An 8,817-nucleotide genomic window follows, 5' to 3' on the forward strand; every position below is an offset into this window, starting at 1 on the left:
CTCGTGAGCCGGCTGTCGGACGTCATCTCCGCCACCAGCTCCGGCGCGCCGTCGTAGGTGCCGACGAGCCAGAGGATGAGGCGGACGTCGACGCCGATGGACCGGGAGAAGTCCGGGGACCACTTGAACTCGTTCAGCAGCCCCTGGCGCTGGCGGTCGAAGTTGAGGCCGACGATGTCGCCGTGGGCGTCGAGCACCGGCGACCCCGAGTTGCCGCCGACCGTGTCCGTCGAGTAGAGGAGGCAGCACGGCGTCGACCGCGCGGCGCCGTCGCGTTCCAGGAGCGTGACGAGCGCGTCCGGCGCCTCGTAGTGGTCCGCGCCCCCGCGGAGCCGCGCCTCGAGCACCTTGTCGAGCAAGCCCGCGAGCGTCGTCCGCGCGCCGTGCGCGACCGCGTCCGCGGGCGCGTAGCCCCGCACGTGGCCCGCGGACACGCGCAGGGCCCCGTTGCAGTCGGGCCAGAAGTGCTCGTCGCTGTGCTGGCGCTGGAGGTCCAGCAGCGCCGACAGGCACACGTCGCGGTCCGACAGCAGCCGCTTGCCCGAATCCCGCACCGCGGCGTAGAGCGGGTAGAGCCGCGTCGCCAGGACCACGAAGGGATCCTCGAGCAGCGCGGGGTCCGGGTCCTCCGCGGCGGTCCGCAGATCCGCGAAGACCCAGCCGGCCCGCAGCTTCGAGTCGCGCACGGCCCGCGCGATGTCGCCTTTCCCGAAGACGCCCCGGCGCGGCACGCCCGCCGCGCGCGCCGCGTCGAGCGCGTCCGCGACGAGTCGCGCCTCGTGCGGCTCGTGGATGCCCTCGAGCCGCGCGGCGAGGCGCCGCTCGAGGAACGGCAGGTTCCGGTCGCGGTAGTCGGCCTCGCGGTCCGCGTCGGGCTTCTTCAGCTCGACGGACGCCTCGTGGAAGTGGTGGCCCGCCGCGAGGAGCGAGGACCCAAAGTACGCGCCGCGGAGCGCCGCGAGCGCGTCGAGCGCGTCCTCGCCGTCCTCGAGCTCGCCGTAGATGCGCTCGAGGTCCTGCAGCAGCACCGCGGCCGTCGGCGCGGCTGCGACGAGGGCGGCCTCCTCGTCGCCGCGCTCCTCGACGAGGCCGATCTTCCGCGCGACGACCAATTTCCCGTCGCTCCGCTTGAGCTCGTTGGCCAGCGACTTCTTCGCGCCCGCGAGCTTCAACCGCGCGACGTCGTCGTCGACCTCGTACTTGCCGATGAGCTCGAGCTTCCGCTTGAAGTCGCGGATGAGCGCGGGCGTCGTGACCTCGTCGCCGTAGCGGAGCCGCCGCGACGGCGCGTAGCGGTTCGTGCTCCCGGGGTAGCCCAGGAGGAAGACGAAGTCGCCGTCGGCCGCGCCGCTGCCGCAGAGCCGCAGCCGCGAGTCCGGCCTGAAGGGCACGTTGGCCTCGTCGTAGTCGGCGACGGAGCCGTCGGGCGCGACGTACGCGCGCAGCAGCGCGAAATCCGCGGTGTGCCGCGGCCACTCGAAGTTGTCCTCGTCGCCGCCGAAGTTGCCGAGCGACCGCGGCGGCGCGTAGACGATGCGCACGTCGCGGAGCCGCTCGTAGGTGAAGAGCACGTAGGTCTCGTAGGCGAACTGCTCCTGGACCTCGCAGCGGACGCCCTCGGCGCTCACGCCGAGCGCCGCGGCCCTGTTCTTCAGCGCGGTCTCGGCGTAGGCCGCGATCTCCTGGCGCCGGTCCCGGACCTTGTTCGCCCGCGTCAGCGCGTCGTCGCCGTCGCGGAGCACCTCGACGACCTCCGCGGACACGTCCGCGCACTCCCGCGTGAGCCAGACCTCGGTGTTGGGCCCGCGGACCTCCGCGGTCCGGTTCCGCGCGACGAAGCCCGTGGTGACGAAGTCCGCGCCCTCGGCGAGGGACGCGGCGCGCACGGCCTCGTGCGCGACGTGCCAGTTCGTCAGGATGAGGCCGTCGTCGCTCACGAACGAGCCCGTGCCGCCGCGGCCCGACGCGCCGACGGACACCAGGGCGTCGCTCAGCGCCGCGTCCGCGCTCGACGTGCCGTCGATCTTCCTCGCGTCGATCTTCAGGCCCATGGCGCGCAGCACGGGCTCGAGCTCGCCGGCGGCGGTGATGGGCCAGGTCCGGAAGCGGCCCATGGCCTCGGCGTGGCCGTCGGCGGCCGCGGGCGCCGGCGCGGCGGCGCGCGCGGCGTCCTCGGTCGGGTCCGCGGCGATGTCCGCGGCGGCCTCGGCCTCCTCGATCGCCGGCGCGGCGACGACGCCGCCGTCCGGCGAGACCAGGGCCTTCTTCTTCTTGGCGCCCATGGACACGCTGTGTGTTGCTGTGGCGCGGCGCGTAGGCGGGAGGAAGCCGCTGGCCGCGGCCAGCAGGCCCAGGAGGAGCACGCGCGTCATCCGTGCGATCGACTGCGCGCGAGCGTGCATCGTCGCACGCTCGAGCTCGAGCTTGCTGCTGGGTCTTCAAGCGAGTTCATGTTGCCGCGATGCTGCCTCCTTGAAGCAATTTTGCTCGGTCGGGGCTGCCGGCGCCATTGCCCTTGCCCGCCGGGCGCCGACGCCCGAGCCGCCCGACGCCCGAGCCGCCCCGGCGGGCGCAGGCCCGCCCTCGTGCGCCATGTCGTCGCGCGGGGACGCGCCGGAGAAGAAGGAGCGCAAGGGGAGCCTGCTGCGCCGGGCGTCGAAGCTCTTCGGGGGCGGCGGCGGCCGGCGGAGCTCGCGGCCGAGCCAGCCCGTGCAGTGGACGGCGGCCATGATCAAGGAGCGCGAGGAGGCGAACGCGCGGGAGCGCGCCGCCGCCGCCAAGGCCGCGGCGGCCGCGGCCGCGGCCGAGGCCGAGCGGTGCGCGCCCGTCGAGGTCGCGTCGCGGCGCGCGAACCGCGTCATCGCCATGCGCGACGGGCGCAACCTGAGCTTCGCCGAGGCCGGCGACCCCGAGGGCTTCCCCGTGCTCTGCTTCTTTGGGATCGGGGGGAGCCGCTACCTCGTGCTGCTTTTGGACGAAGTCGCGCGGCAGCTCGGGCTCCGCGTCATCTCGCCCGACCGGCCGGGCTTCGGGCGGTCGTCGGCCTGGAGCGACCGCGCCTTCGCCGACTTCGCGCGGGACATCGACACGCTCTGCGCGACGCTGAGCCTGCGGCGCGTCGCGCTCTGGGGCTACTCGGTCGGCTGCGCGTACGCGGCGGTCTGCGCGCTGAGCCCCTTCGTGCGGCGGCGCCTCGTCGGCCGGCTGACCCTGGTGTCGCCCTGGGTGCCCCTGTCGGCGCCGGGCGTGCCGCTCCACTTCACCTTCGCGCGCTTCTTCCCGAACGCGTTTGCGGAGCTGCTCCAGCCGGGCTCCGTCAAGGAGCAGCGCGAGCAGCTGCGCCAGCGGGGCACGGAGGCCATCCACACGGGCCGCAGCGCCGAGATGCCCCTGTCGGCGCCGTCGACGGCCATCGAGAACTTCGGGCTCCGGGGCGCGGCGAAGAGCCGCGCGTCTTCGCCGAAGACGCAAGCGAAGAAGAAGGTCGACGACGACGGGCCGGGCCGCGGCGTCTTCGAGCTCTTCCTCTGCGGCGCGGCCCTCGACGAGGACACGGAGACGTTCCGCGCCGACGACTCGGCGGAGCTGTCCGCGCTCGAGCTCCACGCGCTCCAGACGCTCCCGCGCGGGCCCCGCGTGCTCCTCGCGTCGATCATCGAGGCGCAGCGCCAGGGCGCGCGGGGCTTCCGCGACGAGTTCAAGCTCTGCTGCACGGACTTCGGCTTCAAGTACTCGGACCTCAAGTGGCCCGCGCGCATCTACCACGGCACCGCGGACAACCTGGTGTCGACGACGTCCGCGCGGTGGCTCGCCGTGGAGCTCCGCAAGGGTTTGGCGTCGCCGGACGACGTCGAGCTCTTCGAGGTGCCGGGGGGCACGCACAACGGCATGGTCTTCGCCATCCTCCGGCGGTCCCTCACGGCCATCTCTCGGGACCTCGCGCCCCTCGCCGACGAGCCACGCCCGGCGAAGCAGGCGGCCCGCGCGGGCCGCGTCCAGAGCCTCTAGGGCGCGCGGGGTGCGGCGCGCGAGGGGCGGCTCTTTTCCGATAACGCTTCTTCCAACTGCGCTTCAGTAGGGTGACTCGCGGCGCGCTGCGGCGCGCTGCTTTTAAATATGCAACTTGGAACGTTGCACCTCAACTTACTACCGGATCCGGGATCTTGGATCCGGGCCCGCCATCATGATGGCCAATCGCAGCCCGGCGCAGCAGAAGGAGCGCCGCGGCGGGCCATCGCAGCATGCGATCGAACTAGGCGTGAACCTGGCCAGCGCATACCTCGCGCCGACGAGCCTCGCCGCTCTGTGCGCATGCTCTCGCGCGATGAAAGACCTCGCTTCGACGGACGCAGTGTGGTCCGCGCACACGCGGCGGGAGTACCCCTGGTCCGCGCACCTGCGAACGGTGGGCGGCGCGTGCGCCGTCAGTGGGCGGCGCGAGTTTCTGCGGTTGCGCAAGATGTCGGAGAGACACCTTACCAAAGATTACCCTGGAGTCGAGGCATACTCGGCGCTCGTCGTGATCGAGGACAGAGGCGCCACCATCATCGAGGGGCTCTTCGATATTGATGAGACAGGCGGGGAGCTGTCCATCAATGTTCTCCCGGCGAATGAGAAATTGTGCGTCGACTTTGAGCTCCTCGAAGAAGAAAAGGAAATGACGATATCGGTGGTCTTGGTGCGAAAGGTTGACGGCAAATGCATGCAGCTGCTCAGCAATGCGACTACAGAAGACGTCGACGAGCGAAACTCGCATATTTTCTTCAGCGATGACATGTTTTTCGCCCCGAACGAGGCCTGGGACGAGGGCAGGCCGTACTCTACAAACATCGTGATTTGTGACTATTCTGTGGAACATACCGATGGTGAGCGAGTCCTTACCGGCTGGGAGCGTCTTTTGTTCGAGGGTTGGGATGATAGCGCAGGCAGAGATCTCGAGACCAGCCAACTCCTGAGAGAGTGGGCTGACAGTGATACTTGGATTTAACTTCTAGACTTCACCTTAACTAAGGGAATGGAACAAGCCCAAACACCACTGGGTTTTTGCAGAAAACATTCCCCCGTGTGCACCTCCAGCGTCGATCTCGACATGAGCGGACCTGGTCGAAGAGTCCGCCTAATTACAAAAGTGCATTCGCAGTTCACGATGAAGCGGTGAGGAAGGTGGCGCCACTCGATTTTTGTGGGGCTGCCCTTCCGATAGACCTCGGCGCCGGTGGCTGCCGACCATGTCGCAGCCGCGGAACTTCCTGCTCCCGGGCGAGAACGAGACCATGCACCAGATCATGCAGGAGCACTACAAGAAGACGGGCCAGCTCGACAAGCTCGACCCCCTCGCGGACCCCGTGGACCTCGACTTCGATCCCACGGAGCCCATGGGCCTGGGCTTCATGGAGATGTACCCGGTCCACGCCGTCGCCGTCTACATGCTGTCGCCGGGCGAGCAGGGCGAGAAGCACGGCGTCCAGAAGGGCTGGGAGCTCCTCGAGTGCTGGCTCGAGCCCAAGGAGCCCGTCACGGAGATCCCCGACCCGCCGCCGCCGCCGCCCGAGGACCCGGAGAAGGAGAAGAACAAGCTCTTCGACCCCTGGGGCGGCAACTACCCGCGGCCGCCGAAGCGCAAGGAGTGGACGCTCAAGGAGGTCGCGAGCATCGACGGCACGAAGGTCGTCTACGACGTCAACGACGTCGACAAGCTCATGGTCGCCTTCAAGGACGCGGCGAAGCGCGGCGGCGTGCTGACCATGAAGTTCCGGCCCGAGCCCAAGGACGAGAACCAGTTCCGGTCCTACGCGACGGTCGGCGACCCGACGGCGAAGAAGAAGAAGGCCGCGCCGAAGCCCGAGCTCCCCGCGGTCGCCACGAACCCGGCGCAGGCCGCGCTCATGGCCGGCGGCGTCGTCGAGCGCGAGTAGTCTAACGTTGACCGACGCACGCCGTGTCGGAATGTCTACCGTTTACCGAAGCGCGCCTCCGCGGCCGCGGCCATGAGCTCCCGGCGGTGCGCCTGGACGCAGGCCGAGGCGCAGTAGAGGAACTCGAGGCGGCGGAAGGGCTCGCCGCGGACGGCGCCGCCGCAGCTCGCGCAGCGGTTCCGCTTCTCGTCCTCGGCGGCCTTCAGTTTCGCCGCGGCGTCCGCGGCCGCCCGCGCCTCCGCGTCCGCCTCGGCCCTGGCCTTGGCCTCCGCCTTCTGCTGCTTCTGGCGCTCGCGCTGCCGCTTCTTCTTCTCCGCCTCCCTCTGCTTCTTGGCCTTGACGGCCTCGTCGTCGAGGGGCGCGGGCACGGCGCCGCCGGCCCAGTCCGCGGCGGCCTCCCCGAGCCGCGCCCGCGCCTTGACGAAGGCGTCGCGCGTCCGGCGGTCGCCGCAGAGCGCGAAGGCGACGCGGCCGCGGCCGTCGCGCGCCGCGGGGTCCGCGCCGCGCGCCAGCAGGGCGAGCGCGAGCTCCGGGGACCCGCGCGCGGCCGCGAGATGCAGCGCGGAGCTCCCGTCCTCGTCCAGCGACCGCGCGAGGGCGTCGTCGCCGGCGAGCGCCGCGTCGAGCGCGGCCTCGTCGCCCGCGGCGGCGGCGTCGAGCACCGCGCGCGCCGCGGCGCTCACCGCGAGCTTCGCGACGGGCGCCTCGACGACCACCGGCGCGCGGCGCGGCGGCCTGCTCGCTCGGCCTTCTCGGCCGGCGGCGGCGGCGGCGGCGGGTCCGCGGGCGCCGGCGCGTGGAAGAACACGGTCGTCAGGCGCTCGTAGGCGGCGACGACGTGGGCCAGCGTCGGCTTCGCGAGGCCGAACGGAATCTTCTGGACCCGCGGGTCGCGCGCGTCGACGCAGGCGGGCACGTCGTTCTTCCCGAAGAGCAAGGGCCGCATGGCGCGCGCGCAGGCCACGTAGACGCCCTCGCAGGCCTCCAGGTCCGCGCGCCAGGTCTCGCGGAGGAGCAGCGTCACCTCCTCGGCGAGCGCCCGTTCGCCCGCGCGGCGGAGCGTCGACCCGACGGACTTGACCTTGCGGCCCGTGTTGTCCATGGCCGCCTGGGCGCCGCCCTGGCCCCGGCGCGTCGTGTAGCGCGAGAAGACCTGGTGGCGCTTCGGCGCGCCGTCGGGGCCGAAGACGCATCCGGCGAACTTGCCCGACCGCAGCGCGATCAGCGCCACGGACCCGCGGCCGGCCCGCTTCGCCCGCGCGGCGGCCGCGAGCCGCGCGGCGGCGCCGGCCGCCGTCGCCGCGCGCGTCGCCCGCGTGCCGTGGAACCCGCAGCCGCCGGCGAAGGCGGAGCACAAACTCAGGGCGAGGTCCGCGGCGACGGGCGCCTCGACCGTCGACGACCGCGCGTCGACGCGCAGGCCGAAGGGCGCCGCGCCGCCGTCGTCGTCGGACGACGCGCCGTCGTCGTCGTCGTCGTCGTCCGTCTCGTCGTCGTCGTCGTCGTCGACGGCGACCGCGACCGCGACGGCGCGCGGCTCCGGGGCCGCGGCGGCCGCGCGCGGCTTCGGGAGGACGACGGTCGCCTCCGCGGGGACGTCGGTCGCGGCGGCGGCGGCGGCGCCGTCGTCGCCGCCCTGGGACCGCACGAGGGCCGCGACCTCGTCGAGCGCCTCGGCGGACAGCGCCGACAGCGCGACGGCGCGGCCGTTGGCCAGCGCCGCCTGCGGCGCCCAGGGGTAGGCGCGGCGCGTGACGTTCTCCGTCGCCTCGGCGAGCGCTAAGAGGCTCGTCTGCGCTGCGGCAGGCGGAGGAGGTGTAACGGTCGGCGCCATCGTGGTCTGCGAACGCTCGCTGAAGTCGATCGAGCTGTGTTGTGGCAACGATGTGATGGTAGATGATGCGGCTTGCGCAGAAGCGACAACGTCCGTGCGTCTGTGGGCTTGCGCGCTAGAAGCGACAGCGTCCGTGCGTCTGTGGGCCCGCTAGGCCGCCGTACACCACGCATGGGTGCCTTGCTATGCGCCGCCTTGCTGGCCGCGGACGTCCAGGCTGCCAAGATCGGCGTCGTGGGCAGCGGCGTCGCCGGGTCGTCGGCGGCCTTTTTCCTGCGCGAGGCGCTGGGCCCGTCGGCGGACATCGTCGTCTGGGAGCGGGACGCCGTCGTCGGCGGCCGCGCGCGCAGCGTCGCCCTCGGTGGGAAGCAGTTCGACGGCGGCGCGACGGCGATCTCGAGCTTGAACAAGTACTTGATGAACGCGACGGCGGGCATGGCGCGCCGCGACGACGCCGGCGGCGACCTCGGCGTCTTCGACGGCAAGAAGTTCCGCTTCCTCTCGAGCGAGCGCGCGCTGCCCCTCGCGGCGCGGGTCGTCGCGCGCTACGGTTTCGCGCCCGCGCGCGTGCTTCCGGCGCTCAAACAGACCGTCGCCAACCTGTCGCGCGTCTACGACCTCCAGCGGGCCGACGTCGCCTTCGACACGCCGGAATCGCTGTTCCGCGCGCTCGGCCTCTACGAGCTCACGCAGGTCACGGCCTACGACCACTTCAAGTCGCTGGGCGTCCCGGAGGAATTCGTCAAAGAGTTCGTCGACGGCGCGAGCCGGGACAACTACAACCAGGACGGCGGCATGAACGCCTTCGCGGACATGGTGAGCCTCGCGGGCGCGGCGCGGCGTCCGACGATCGCCTCGAATAAAACCAACGCTCTCCGTAGGCGCGGCGCTCGCGGGCGAGGTCTTCGAGCTCGCCGGCGGTACGCGGCAGATCCCGGAGAAGTACCTCGCGGACGCGCGGGCGGACGTACGCCTCGGGGCCGAGGTCGTCGCGATCGACGGCTCCGCGCCGCCCTACGTCGTCGTCGACGCCGCCGGCCGCCGCGAGCACGTCGACGCGGTCATCGT

General features: G+C 71.9%; 3 protein-coding genes across 3 annotated transcripts; 1 reads left to right on the forward strand and 2 right to left on the reverse strand.

The window, feature by feature from the left end:
* Positions 1 to 23: 23 nt before the first annotated feature.
* AURANDRAFT_10293 (hypothetical protein) lies at positions 24 to 1,955 on the reverse strand (the record flags this gene model as incomplete). Its single annotated transcript, XM_009038134.1, has 1 exon — positions 24 to 1,955. A coding segment is annotated over one exon (1,932 nt), but the record flags the coding sequence as incomplete, so codon positions are not given.
* Positions 1,956 to 2,592: 637 nt separating this feature from the next.
* On the forward strand, positions 2,593 to 4,008 carry HYP2 (hypothetical protein; the record flags this gene model as incomplete). The annotated part of the gene is made up of 1 exon (XM_009037813.1): positions 2,593 to 4,008. The coding sequence occupies one exon, from the start codon at positions 2,593 to 2,595 to the stop codon at positions 4,006 to 4,008; it is 1,416 nt and encodes a 471-aa protein (XP_009036061.1).
* A 1,942-nt stretch (positions 4,009 to 5,950) lies between these two features.
* AURANDRAFT_63449 (hypothetical protein) lies at positions 5,951 to 7,749 on the reverse strand (the record flags this gene model as incomplete). Its single annotated transcript, XM_009038133.1, has 2 exons — positions 5,951 to 6,650; positions 6,722 to 7,749. 2 exons carry the CDS (start codon positions 7,747 to 7,749, stop codon positions 5,951 to 5,953), a joined length of 1,728 nt encoding a protein of 575 aa, XP_009036381.1.
* Between the last annotated feature and the right edge of the window lie 1,068 nt (positions 7,750 to 8,817).

The sequence above is a fragment of the Aureococcus anophagefferens genome (assembly GCF_000186865.1).
Source record: "Aureococcus anophagefferens unplaced genomic scaffold AURANscaffold_7, whole genome shotgun sequence".
NCBI lineage: Eukaryota > Pelagophyceae > Pelagomonadales > Pelagomonadaceae > Aureococcus > Aureococcus anophagefferens.